This window comes from Monoraphidium neglectum (assembly GCF_000611645.1).
Source record: "Monoraphidium neglectum strain SAG 48.87 unplaced genomic scaffold scaffold01313, whole genome shotgun sequence".
Taxonomy (NCBI): Eukaryota; Viridiplantae; Chlorophyta; class Chlorophyceae; order Sphaeropleales; family Selenastraceae; genus Monoraphidium; species Monoraphidium neglectum.
In genome coordinates, this window is record NW_014012315.1 from 1 (window position 1) to 12,797 (window position 12,797).

Here is a 12,797-nt window from a genome sequence, read left to right on the forward strand (position 1 = left end):
GGGCCGGGGAATGAGCGGGTTGAGGGGGGCCGGAGCGGGATGGTGTGCACAAAGGGCTGTAAGCAATCCAGCGCCCAGAAAAGAGGGGGAGAGGGGGTGGGCAGGAGGGGATGGCGAGAGAACATGATGGATGTCGCAGCCGGCCCACCAGCTTGTCTCCGAGGTTGATGTACTCGATGTCGTCGTCCTCGTCATCGTCGTCCACGTCCTCCGCGTCAGTGATCTGGAGGCACGAGGTTGGCGCGCGGCACGAGGTTGGGCGCGGGCCGGCGGGGCGCCGGGGCGGCGCAGGGGCGGAGGCTTGGGTTTGTACTGCACCTCCCTGCACGACAGCCCCATGACCGGCTGGAAGAGGGCTGTCTGTCCATGATGTGGGCGCCCGGCGCAGCCGCCGTTTCTGCGGCCTCCCAGTCCAGACGCTTGCGAGCAAAACCCATCCCCCCCAAAAAACATACACTCACACACACCCAGACCCACACACACACACTCTTTGACACAAACACACACACCCACACACGCACGCACACACATCACACCCACACCCCACCCTCACACACCCCCGCACCTTGACATCGGGCTCCAGCGCCGCCGTCTTGAGCAGCGGCGGCATCACCACACCCAGGTAAGGCAAAAACTCCGGCCCCAACGCCTTGCACAGCCGCGCGCCAGCCTGCAAGGGTTTTTTTTGGTGTGAATTTTGTTCAACCCTGTCCAAGCGGCGTCGCGCCCCGGGCACGGCCGACGCTAGATCACTGCAAGCCACCGGCGGGCGCGTCCGGCTGGTGGGCCAAGGCGGAAGCTGCATAGAAGCTGCCATCTTTGCGCCCCTCTCTGGAAACCCCCCGAGCATGCTCCTGCGGGCCCCAGGCTGCATGCCGCCCCCCGCCCCCGCGCGCCTGCAGCATGTAAGAGGAGGTCGGGTCGTCGGGGTCCAGCTCAGCGCCCTGCAGCTGCTGCAGGAAGCCCATGACGTGCGCCGCGTCGCCGCGGAAGCGGTCGCGGCCGACGGCCATGCCGACGAGGCTGATGCACTCCAGGGCCTTGGCGCGCAGCAGGCGGTGCTACAGGGGGGGAGGGTGAGGTGAGGGGAGGGAAGGTGCGGTTGATGATGACGAGCTCCGTGAGATGGTGGGGGTTGTGTGTGTGTGTGTGTGTGTGTGTGTGTGTGTGTGTGGTGTGGGGGCTCATACTGATGCAGGTGAAAGTTGCTGGGAGAATGAAGTGAAGTTTGGGCTGGTGTATGCAAGGCGGTGCCAGGGGGTTGCCAGGGGCGAGCAGCCCTCAGGCATTAAGCGGAAAAGAATGGCCCCACCGCCCCAGAGGGCGTCGGTTAGCATAGGTCTCGTCACCGGGCGCGCCCCCCGGCAACCCCCTGAGCTTGCACTCTGTGTGTGTGTGTGTGTGTGTGTGTGTGCACGCGCGCGCGCACGCACGCATATGTGCGTGCGTGTGTGGGTGTGGCGGCGTGCATGCGCCAAGCTCAGCCTGAGTTGCGATGAGGGAGCTTGGGGCGCACGTCGCAGCGGACGCGCTGACACGGGCGCAGCACGGCGAAAAGGCGCTTGCTCGACGACATGCGACAGGTGGGGGCGTGGAGGCGTCGGCGCGAAAACGAGCCAAAGCAGCGCCTGCTGCATTGGGCAGCACGGGAATGCCGCCCGCTGCACCCTGGTCCGTGCCCCACAAGCTCCAACAATAAGAGACATGATTCCTGGGTCCACTTTGAGTATCAGGCCGCGAACGTCAGCTCCAAGGTCGTGTGGATTTGCTATAATGCAAGACAGCTCCACCTAGGTGCAAAGGTCGGGGGGAGGGCTGACCGTGCGGTGCAAGGGCGGGCGCCAGAAGACTGAGTGGGTTGTGCTGGGTCGCCAGAATTTGGCGGGGCGCGAGCGGATGCGGAGATTACGGCGCCAGGGGGTTGCCAGGGGCGAGGAGCCCTCAGGCATTAAGCGGAAAAGAATGGCCCCACCGCCCCAAAGGGTGTCGGTTAGCATACTTCTCGTCACTGGGCGTGCTGCCCGGCAACCCCCTTGGTTGCGCGCTGCACGCCAGCAAGACGCGTTCACGCGCAGTGTGACCGCGACTGCGCGGGGTCCACTCCGCATGACGGGCGTGTCAGCGAGCTTGGCACAGGTCATGCGTTCCAGTAGCTTCAATCCATCAAACACCACACATTTGCACGAAAAACCACACGCGCAAAAAGGTGCAACGCAAGAACATGCAGCGGCGGCACTGCTTGCAAGGATAGACGGCCCAAGCAAACCAGGTCTCCTGATTTTGCAGCCTCCAAACCCCAGCCCCACGCGCGTCGCAGAGATGTGTGTGATTGTTCCAAGAAATGGGGTTGTGGGGGTTGACGGCAAGGCCACCCGGCTGCACTGATGAAAATTTTGCAGTGGGAGTTGTAAGGTTGAGACACGTGCAGTCAGGTGCGGGGTCGAGATGGCCGCGCCCTCAGGCATTAAGCGGAAAAGAATGGGCCCATCGCCCCAAGAGGCATCGGTTTGCATACTTCTCGTCACTGGGCGCGCCACAAGACCCCGCGTGCAAGAGGTCACTCGCACCAGCCTTATTGTGCGACAAGCTCTGCTCTTCAAGACATCAGATACAAGCTCATCGAACATAGACTCTGGCACCACTTGAATCAAACACTAGATGAGCTCAACAGTACAGTACACAGCAAGGATCACCCATTGGCCATCCAAAGAACGCGCCTGAGTCCCTACACAAACAGCCGCTCTCCACCCCTCCACCACCACAACCAGCGAACCTGCTGGTCCACCCAACCTGGGCCCCCCGTCCCGTTGCCTGGCAAACCACCCTCATGATACAACTCAAGTGCTCGCCCTCACTACCCCAATCTGCGGCCTTCCCTCCCCTGCACCAAAAAAAACACAACCAACCTGCTTGTCCTGCGCGTTGACCAGTATGGAGGACAGCAGCGGCATCACCGCGTCGTAGTACTTCACAAACATGTCCGCGCTGCTGTCAGCCACCGACGCGATCGCCGTCAGGGCGCCCTCCTGCGCGCGGCCAGGGTGCAGCAAGGGGGCAGTTGGGTGGGATGAGGTGTGGTCGAGCCGGCAGGGGCAGGCACAGCAGCTGGCTGCAAGATAAACACACTTTTTGCATACTGCATACGACCCAAACCTCGCAGATGCACGCACCCACGCACAGTGATGCATCGCACGCGTGCACATACCCACAAACACACTCAAACGCACGAACCCACGAACGCACATCCACACACGCGCACACTGGAGGCAGACGCTGCTTCCCAAAACCCACCTGCACCAGCTTCTTGCCGCGCTGCAGCAGGGTGAGCAGCTTGGTGATGAGCGTGTCCAGGTGGGGCGCCATCAGGTCCGCCTCCGCCCCCTCGCTGAAGTTCACCACCGCCGCCGCCGCGTGCGCCTGCACCCTGCGGCAGAAAGAAGGGCGGAAACGCGTTGCGTGCTTCGCTCAGGCAGGTGCAGGGAGGAGGAAACCCTCCGCCTTGCTTCGGCGCCCGGCAGCGGCTGGGCGCACGCGAGCGCACGCATCGAGGTCTGCACAACGTTTCGTCGACCGGCGACCCTGGGCAAACACCAACCCTGCAGGATCACCGACCACTCTGCGCCCGGCAGCGGCTGGGCGCTGGCGAGCGCACGCATCGAGGTCCGCACGCCATTCCGTCGGCCGGCGACCCTGGGCAGACACCAACCCCGCATGGTCACTGACCAACCAGCGTCCCAGACACACCGCGGCACGCAGCACTCGGGCGCCGCCGCATAGAGCAGGGGGGGACCGGGCCCCGCGCCCACGCGTCCATCGGTGCGGCCGCGGGCGTCCCCTCAGACCTTGGGTTGTTGAAGTCGTCCATGCCGGCCATGAGGGCGGGCAGTATCTGTGCGCCGTGGTTCTCCTGGATGTCGGGCGTCAGGTCGGTGCACATCTGGCCCAGAGCCTGGCAGGCAGACCACCGCACCTGGGGGGAGAGGGAAGGTGTGTGGTGTGTGTGTGCACGCGTGTGTGCGTGCGCGTGCGCGTGCGTGTGTGTGTGTGTGTGTGTGTACGTGTGTGCATGTGCGTGTGCGTGAGCGTGTGTGCGAGTGTGTGTTCGCAAGCCTAGGAAATGGACAAATGGGCTAGTCTGGAGGCGTGCAGCGGAGGTTCCAATCCAAAGCAGCTCTGGACGGGCACCTTGCGGCGCGTGAGGCGCGTGTGGCGGGACCGCGTGCCACAAAAAAGCTAGCCAGCCCCTCCAAACACCGTTTGTGCGGGCACGCCAGATCGGGAGGCAGCCCGCGGCAAGTGAAAGTGCCAGTCTAGGCTGTGGGTCGAACGAGCATCAAGCTTATGCTTAGGGGCGCAAGCCGCAGGCTCACCCTGGGGTGCGCGTCGCCGAGCCCGGTGAGGCACATGGCCACCAGCGGCTGCAGCTGCTCCAGCATCACCTTGGCGCAGCCCTCCGCGATCTGGGGGTGTGGGGGCACGGGTGACGCGCCAGTGACGCGCGGGTGACACACGGATGACATCAGCACGGCCGAGGGGTGCTAGGCAGTCCTTCGACTGGGCCAGCCTGCGCTGAGCCCCTCCCACAGCTTGAAGCCCTAGCGATGGATGTCGAAACCACCACAATGACCATGCACAGCCGCCTGCACGGATTTGCAGCAGAAGCTGGGCAGCCGCACCTGCGCCAGGCAGATGAGCGCGGCGTGGCGCTTCTTCCAGTCGCCCGCGTCCTGCAGCCACGCCGGCAGCAGCGCGCCCGCGGCCGGCACGAGCGCCTTGCCGCCCAGGCTGATCGCCACGCGGTCCAGGAACTCCTGGCCACTGTCAAACAGCTCGCCGCAGCCCTCCTGGGAAGGCACAGGGGCCCATGCAAAAGGCAGCGGTCACGATTTGTGCTGTGTTGGGCGTGCGCCGTGCCGCGCGGCCGCCCGACGCCAGCGTAATTCGAGATGCCACCGCGCATGCAAACCCCTAGCCACCCGCCTAGCCCGCCAACACGGTCTGTTAAATCTGCGAACGGGGACACGCCCGAGACATATGCCGCCCCCCCGCCTTGCGCGCCCGACTGGGGTGGATGGCGCCCCCTGGGGTCGCCCACCTCCTCGTGCGCGTCGCTGTCCGCCTGGTGCCACAGGGGCTCGTCCTCAACATCCAGCAAGAACCCCATGAGCGCCCCAAACAGCGTCGGGACAAAGTCCGGCAGCTTGCGCATCTGGTGGGGGCGACGTCGCCACGGCAGCAGGTGGTGGCGGGTGTGGGGACAGCCCAGCCGCCAATGGCTGCATCCAACGCTCCAAGCCCGTGTGCGTTGGAAAAAAGGCAGAGATCCGGCGATTCGACGCCTGCCTGCCCCAGGGCTCGCCTGCGACGCCAGCGACTATATCCACGGGCAGGGTACGACGACGGCCAAAAAGGGACAAAGGTTGCGATGCGGCGGGCTCACCATGCCTGGGGCCCTGTCCCGCGCCTCACACAGCGTGACCATGAACTCCACCGCCAGCGTGCGCGTGGGGTCGTCCAGCTGCGGCGCGTTGGCGATCTGGAGCATCGCGGCGATCACCTGCGGCCGTCCAGAGGGGGCGCAAGACACTGGATTGAATACAGACGAGAGATTCGGCTTGCAGCACGCTACGACCGCCCTTCCGTGCGGCCGTCGGCGCCTCTTTTAGCCCGCCCGCTCGCGCCGCTGCCGCAGGCGCAGCGAGCTGCGGATGCGCTGCCAACCACCCCGTGCTTTCGTCCTCTCCCCCGCCCGGCCGAGGCCGCCACCACCGCTGCAAAGCAGCTGCCGCCATCGCTCACAGCCCCGCACCTCCGTCAGCTGCTTCTTCAGGAATTTGGGGTGCTGCTCCGCCACCTCGATCAGCTGCTCAAGCACCTCCTGCGCCGCCTGCTCGTCATTGGACTGCGCGGGTGGCAGCAAACGCCGCAGCGCCCGAGCAGCAGCCCAGGGCAAAAGCGTGCCGTCAGGAAATGAAAACGACGACGCTGAAAGACAATCACGAGCCGCCGCTGCGTTTTTCACGGGTGCCCCACGCATGGGGCAGGGGGTTTGAGGCAAGGCGGGCGCGCACGCGGTCGGCTAGGGCGTGGACGGGCCTGCGTGGGCGCACCGTGAGGCAGCGGCCGAGGGTGGCCAGCATGGGCGACACCATGGGCTGGAACGCGTCGCGCTCCTTGGGCTCCTCCAGCTGCTGGATAAAGCCCGCCACGCACATAAGGGACGCCACCTGGGGGTCACGGGGTGCCCGGGGCGGTGTGTGCAGCCGGACCTTCCATCACCACCAGCTGCTGACCATGGGCTGCCTGTAAAGGGCTTCCGGCTCGTGACCCGGGACAGAAGGGGGTGCCTTTGAAAACTTCTCTAGGGGCCAGGGCGTCCCCACCCTGCCTCTGTGATTCCATGCATAGCGGTGCATGTCACGAGGTTGTGTGCACACCTCCTGGCCGCGGCCCCCCGCCGCACCTGGACCTCCAGCGAGGCGTGCCCGAGGCAGGCGCCCAGGATGGGGTGCAGCTGCGCCAGGTGGGGCCGCAGGCTGTCCGTGGAGTAGGACGCAAGGGTGGCCAGGATCGCCAGCGACGCCTCCATCGCCTGGCAGCGTGGGGTGACGGGAGACAGACGGCCTGGGCAACCGCGACGGGGCGCGCTCGCCGGCCCCGGGCCGGGGGCGCCCGGCGGCCTGGGAGGAGCGGCTGCTGCTGGCGGCGCCGGCCGTGGCGGCTGCGTGCTTGAATTGATGCGCCTTTACTCATTGGTGCCACAACGCAACCGCGGGCGCACCACCAACCCAACCTGGCTGATGTAAAAGCGGGCGCTGCCCCGCCGCTGCATTGCGGAGCCCGGATTGCATGTGCTGCGGTCTAATCCCCGCCGCATGTGCTGCGGTCTCAACCCGGGGGCATGCCGCGAGCCGTGCCGCCCACCTGGGGCTGTCCCGACTGGATGCGCTCAACCAGGGACGGCAGCACCTCGGGCCACTGCTCCTTGGCCAGCAGGTCCGACGCCAGCTCGCTGACCGTGTCGCCGACCTTCTTGCGCACGCTGGCGTTGGGCTCCGCGGCGAGCGCCGCCAGGAGCTCCTGCTTGACGCTGGCCTGGGGGGTTTGAGGGGCGTCGGTTTCGAGCCCAGGGGGGGTTTTGAAATGCGCACGGCACACAGAGTTCGGAGCGCTGAGGGGCTGCACTGCTGACGGCGATCCAATGATCGTACAAGGCAGGCATGCTGGCAGCAACGTGCACGACCCAGCGATCGCAACAGCATTGGGATCGGCGCCGCGCCGTGATAAACTCGATGGCGGGCATGTGGCGGCGGCGGCTGCCGGCGGCCGACCTGGGCGCAACCGCGTTCATGCGCACACCTGGACCTGCGGGCTGCTCGCCGCGTACATCGTCGGCTCATCACGCGTCAAAACCTTCCGCAGCATAATCGCGCTGAAAGCCCTGTGCTCCTCGTTGGGCGACTGGCGAAGGCACCGCATAAGGTGTGACACACATCCGTCAGCGTGCTTCTTAACCTCCTCGAACACGGCCTCGGCATGCTTGCGGGCCGTGTTGTCGGCCTGCAGGAGCGAGGCCACGAGCGCTTCAAAGGCGTTCGGATCGGCCAGGACGGCCTGCGCATCGGCGGCCGCCATCAAAACTATAATCCTTTAGCTACGATGGATCCAAATCGGTGGCGGAAGGCTGCAGTAGGGTCCTGCAGGGCGGCAACAGATCACTCCTTGCACGGACAGAGCTCAGAAAAGGACTGCACAACGGATCTTCATCATACGCTTCGTGATGACGTCTTGACATCGCGAGCAGCCCTGAGGCCCTGACGCGCCGCAGCAAAATTGGCGGGGTTAGTGCATGCAGCTGCTCCCCAGCTTCCCTCGCAGCTCGTGCGCAGTTCGTGCGTGCGCAATACCAAAGCGTCCTCTTGCGCAGATACGGGCCAATTATATGTGGGACTCGTTCCTGATCGACGGCAAGCAGCTAGAGTTTCGCGGATCTGGGATCGTGATAAGCCATGGGCACGGCCGCAGAAGGGAGCGACTACAAGCTCCGCTGTGAACTACACGGCCACCAAGAGGATGTGAGCGATCCTCCTCTTGCAAGGCGCATTCTTTGCGCACGCGTACTGGCTGCGCCTGGCGCCGCGTCCTTGCACGGCTTAGGAGAGGGCATGCTTGGACTTGGCCCTGGCTGCGCGCAGGTCCGTGGATTGGGCATCTGCAACCTGGGACTCCTGACGAGCTCCCGTGACAAGACGATCAAGCTATGGGCTGAGGACGGCAACTGCTTTACCGTTGTGCACACGCTGGTGCGTGGCGACTCCTGCCGCATGTGCTGCCGCCGGCGGGGCGATACCTGCAATGCAGTGGGTGTGACGTAAACAGTCAGCAAGGCAACAGCGCGCATGCATCCGTGTGATGTTCGCAGGTGGGGCACACGGGCTATGTAGGGCCCCTGGCGTTCATCAAGCCTGGCGTGCGGGAGGACCTGCCCAATGGCGCGATCGTGTCAGGTAGGTTTGTGTGAGTGTCTCTTGCTGAGTGTTTATGTGTGTGCGTACACGGTTTTTGTTTTTGTGCGTGTGTGTGTTTGAGGGACTGAATGTCACATCCAGCATCTTGCAGCCAGACCCGCTTAAAGCTGCCAAGAGGGCCCGCTGATGCTGGGGTCCCCCCTGTCATCAGTTGTGTGCAGGCCCTCCACTGTGGTTCGCTCGTCTATTTCTCCAAGCGCACACGGCCTGTGCCCGAGCAGGTGCACCAACACAGCACCCATTGCACACTTCCAGGCTCGTTTGACGCCACTGTGCGGCTGTGGGACCCTGTCTCCTCTCAGGAGATCGCGGTGCTGCGGGGACACCAGTACCAGGTGCGGCCTTACCAACACAGCATCATGCTGGGGCAACAGCAACAGCAGCAGCGGCCGCAGCATAAGCAGCAGCTAGCGACAGCCTTCTGGAGCTGTGGCGTCCGCGGCAGCGGTAGAGGCAGCAGCAGAGGCAGCAGTGGCAGCAGCAGCAGCAGCAGCAGCAGCAGCAGCAGCAGCAGCAGCAGCGGCCGCAGCAGCAGCAGAAGCAGCAGCAGCAGCAGCAGCCGCATCGGCAGCAGCAGCAGCAGCAGCAGCAACGTTTGTCTCGCACTCACGCAGCAGGGGGTTGTGGGGTCGTGCATGACTGCTGTGAACGCACCCACTCACTAACGTGTTGCATCGCTTCCCCCCCTCCCGCGCTGCCCGCGCCGCCCCCTCACTACATCAGGTCACCGCGCTGGGCATCCTGCCCGGGGGTGACGTGGTGTCCGCATCTGTTGACAAGTGGGTGATGGGGAAAGATGGGCGCCTGGGCGCGCTCGATGCCGGCGTCCTGCAGAGGGGGTTTGTCAGCTGGCCAGCTGGCATGCACGGAAGAGCCACAGCAGCGGGCTGGCGTCCACGACCTGCAGGCGTGTGTGGCATCAATCCTGATGCGACGCGCATGATGTATTGTGGACCCAGCCATACGTCATAGCAATCCTGGCGAATCCCTGTGTACGTCCCCCTCCTTTCCACTTGACACGCGTATGCGCACCAACGCAAACACACATTGGCATCACGCAAACCCGAACCTACGCACACCATACTTTCAAAACACGCAGCACGATCAGGGTGTGGCGCGGCACTGAGTGCATCGGCACCCTGGAGGGCCACAGCAAGCCGGTGCTGTCGCTGGCGGTGACGCCGGAGGGCGAAATCCTGTCGGGCTCCGGCGACACCACTATCAAGCGCTGGGCCGGCGGCAAATGCGTGCAGACGTACACCGGTCACACTGACACAGTCAGGTGCGAAGGGGCGGCGGTTACTGAGCTTGCGCATACCAGCAACGAACAATGAGTGTGGGGGGGGGGCGGTAAAAAATTCTGCGTTTGTGCCCAGCCGGTTGCAGCAGCTCCTTCCTCTGCCGCTTTCGATGCCAACGTCAGGCCGACAGCCCCGCGATTCGGCATCACCTCGTTTGTTTCTGCATGACGACAGGGCGCTCTGCATCCTGCCCGGCGTGGGCTTTGTGTCGGGGTCCCACGACATGTCTGTGCGGGTCTGGGCGCTCAGCGGGGAGACGCTCGCAGAAGCCTATGGCCACACGGCGCTCATCTACACCGTGGCGGCCACCCCGGGCGGCCTCATCGCATCCGGTGGGTTGCTTCCTGCAATTGCATCGATGGGGCCCTTGCAGCCGCAGCACCCCGACGCCGCTGCTGAGGGGGGGGGGAGGAGGGGGTGAGTCGTCCACGCCGTCCTCCGATCAGCCTCGCAGCTGCGGCGCATGAGTGCTGCTTTTGTCCGGAGCCATCATCACGCTCCTCGTGTGTCGGCCCATCTCAAAGCAAAATCCAGCGACCTGAAAAATGGGACCAACCGCCGCAAACTGCCACAAACCGCCGCAAACCACCACGAACTGCTGCGAAATGCCGCCCCTCAACCCTGAACCCTTAACCGCCGCGGCCCAGGCTCTGAGGACAACACGCTCCGCCTGTGGAGTGCGTCCGGCGAGGCCAAGCTGCTGCTGGAGCACCCGGGCTGCGTCTGGGCCGCCGAGTTCCTGCCAGACGGCGACCTCGTCACCGGCTGCGCGGACGCGGTGGCGCGCGTGTTCACCGCGGCCGAGGCCAAGCAGGTGGGGGCGCGGGGCCAGGAGCTCTGGCAGATCAAAGCGGCAGGAGAGCAGCTGCAGCGGGCCGGCAGGCCGGGTGCCTTCGCCCACGCTGTGCAGCTGTCGTGATCATGTTCGAAGGAGTGGATTTGTTCCCTCGCCCGACTTTTGCCGATCGGTTGACGCCGGCTGTGAAGTCCATGACCACCCCCGGGCGGCAGGCTCAAGCCCGACCCCTTGGTGCCATTTCGCATGCATTCGCAGGACGTCGAGGCCGCGGCTTCGCTGGCCAAGCGGCTGGAGGAGATCAAAGCCGCCAAAGCGGCCGCCGAGGCGCCTGCAGAGGGCGCGGGTGGGGGCGACGCCGCGGCGGCCGCGGCGGCCGCTGCTCTTCCGCCCGGGCTCAAGGTGAGCTGGCATTGAGGGCCGCTGAGGCACAACTGTCGGGGCGCACGCAGCCCTGCGTGGTGCATGCTGCGTGTAAGACAGCATTCCACTTGCGCTGTGCACCCCACCGCCTGTCGCTCCGCTTTCTCTCCTGTTTCTATTCCCTCGCAGCAAGCCTGATAACACATCGCAAACATTGCTGGCCCATGTTGTCTCGCCCTTTGCACATTGCACCAGCACAACCACCACCCAAACACCACCACCACCACCGGCCACCACCCATACATCGTTCGCACCGACCATTACCAAGTACCCTGCACCCGCCCCGGCCATCACCCAAAACGCCCGCCAGGTTGACGACGCCCTCGTGCTGACCAACCCCGGCGCAAAGGACGGGGAGACCCGCGTCGTGCGGGAGCCGGACGGCGCCGTCTGGGCGTACGGATGGGACGCGACGAAGCGGCAGTGGGAGCGCATCGGGGAGGTCGTCGCCGCGCCGGAGGCCGGTGAGCCGCAGTGCTTGAAGATCATGGTTCCGAGGTTTCTGAGACCTGGGATCGGAGATCTGGGTGTGGGGCGGGCTGCACTTGCGGGAGTGCACTGGCTGTTTGCAGGGGTCCGGCCGCGCAGCGGGCGCGCGCATAGCATCACAGCAATTAATGCGTGTGCAGGATGGGCAGGCGCCCTGGTGACGGGGCCTCACGACTGGCCCGCCCTTGGCGGGTGTAGGGACCTCAGGGCCGCCTGTGCAGCGAAAGAAGCATCAGCATTCACGCTTGCCGGTGGCAAGGGCTTCCACAACCAGGTCAGCGCCCGCGCCATGCCGGGCGCCTGCATACCCATTCCCGCCCGCGCCCCCAACCCTGCGCGCCGAATGCTTATGCGGGCGGCCGCCCGCAGGCACGATCAGCGGCGGCGCCAAATCGCACCTGGGGCGCAGCTGGGACCACGTGTTTGACGTGGAGCTGGACTCTGGGGCGAAGCTCAAGCTGGCTATGGACGCCCACGAGAACCCCTACATCGTGGCAGACAGGTGTGCGCGCACATTCTGCAGAGGGATAAGGCTCTTTTTGCTGTTGTGTTTTGAAAGATGAGGAGGTGGTGGTTTTGCTGCTGGGAAGGAGGCTGCTGGGAAACCGGCTGGTTTGAATTTGCATGGTGTGTGCTTGTAGTTGTGGGCACATGCGCGTGCGCATGAGCACATTTACACATGCGTGAAAATGCACACGTGCATGCAAGCACACGCACGCGCTCATCACCTTGGCATCGGCGACACACGCGCGTGTTGCGCATGTGCGCCCTCGATCCACACTGACGCGTGTCTTGGACGACATACCCTGTTGGCAGGTTCTTGGCGGAATATGATCTGCCTGCAGAGTTCAGAGAGCAGGTGGGGCGCGCTCACACTCTTGCACACCCCTGCACATCTGTCTAGTTCGTGCACGACAGCACGCGCACATCCACGCACCTGCGTGCGTGCGGGCCCCGCCTCTGCCGCTAACGACAGCCACCCCCCCAGCGCTGATGTCATCTGCAGCGGCAACGCGTGCAGGCCAGCTGGGTAGCCTGATGGTTATCCAGGCCCCCCTCGCTGCCTCTGACATCATCCATGACAGCAGCCTGCTTCTTCTTCACAGCTTTGTTACCAAACCAACTACATACTTGCAGATCGTAGCGTTCGTCATCCAGAACACCGGCGGCCCCGGCGGCGCCCGCCCTGCCGCCGACACGCCCATCACTGGCGGCTTCTGCGACCCCTTCACCGGCGGCGCCGGCGGCCCCTCCACCAGC

At 64.9% G+C, this 12,797-nt stretch overlaps 2 protein-coding genes across 2 annotated transcripts in view; one reads left to right on the plus strand and one right to left on the minus strand.

Annotated features, from left to right (window-relative positions):
* Positions 1-749: 749 nt before the first annotated feature.
* MNEG_7435 (Importin subunit beta-3) lies at positions 750-7,635 on the minus strand (the record flags this gene model as incomplete). Its single annotated transcript, XM_014044090.1, has 13 exons — positions 750-1,061; positions 2,907-3,026; positions 3,292-3,424; positions 3,843-3,970; positions 4,371-4,460; positions 4,677-4,844; positions 5,096-5,209; positions 5,441-5,557; positions 5,810-5,902; positions 6,111-6,227; positions 6,464-6,592; positions 6,925-7,095; positions 7,360-7,635. 13 exons carry the CDS (start codon positions 7,633-7,635, stop codon positions 750-752), a joined length of 1,968 nt encoding a protein of 655 aa, XP_013899544.1.
* Positions 7,636-8,165: 530 nt separating this feature from the next.
* Positions 8,166-12,797, plus strand: part of MNEG_7436 (Phospholipase A-2-activating protein) — a gene marked incomplete at both ends in the record, with an annotated part of 6,081 nt that continues 1,449 nt past the window's right edge. Inside the window, 10 exons of the mRNA XM_014044091.1 lie at positions 8,166-8,303; positions 8,423-8,507; positions 8,784-8,863; positions 9,252-9,307; positions 9,628-9,810; positions 10,004-10,161; positions 10,477-10,643; positions 10,884-11,027; positions 11,359-11,512; positions 11,907-12,039. Coding sequence (XP_013899545.1) covers positions 8,166-8,303; positions 8,423-8,507; positions 8,784-8,863; positions 9,252-9,307; positions 9,628-9,810; positions 10,004-10,161; positions 10,477-10,643; positions 10,884-11,027; positions 11,359-11,512; positions 11,907-12,039 — 1,298 coding nt within the window. The remainder of the gene's footprint in view (positions 8,304-8,422; positions 8,508-8,783; positions 8,864-9,251; positions 9,308-9,627; positions 9,811-10,003; positions 10,162-10,476; positions 10,644-10,883; positions 11,028-11,358; positions 11,513-11,906; positions 12,040-12,797) is intronic.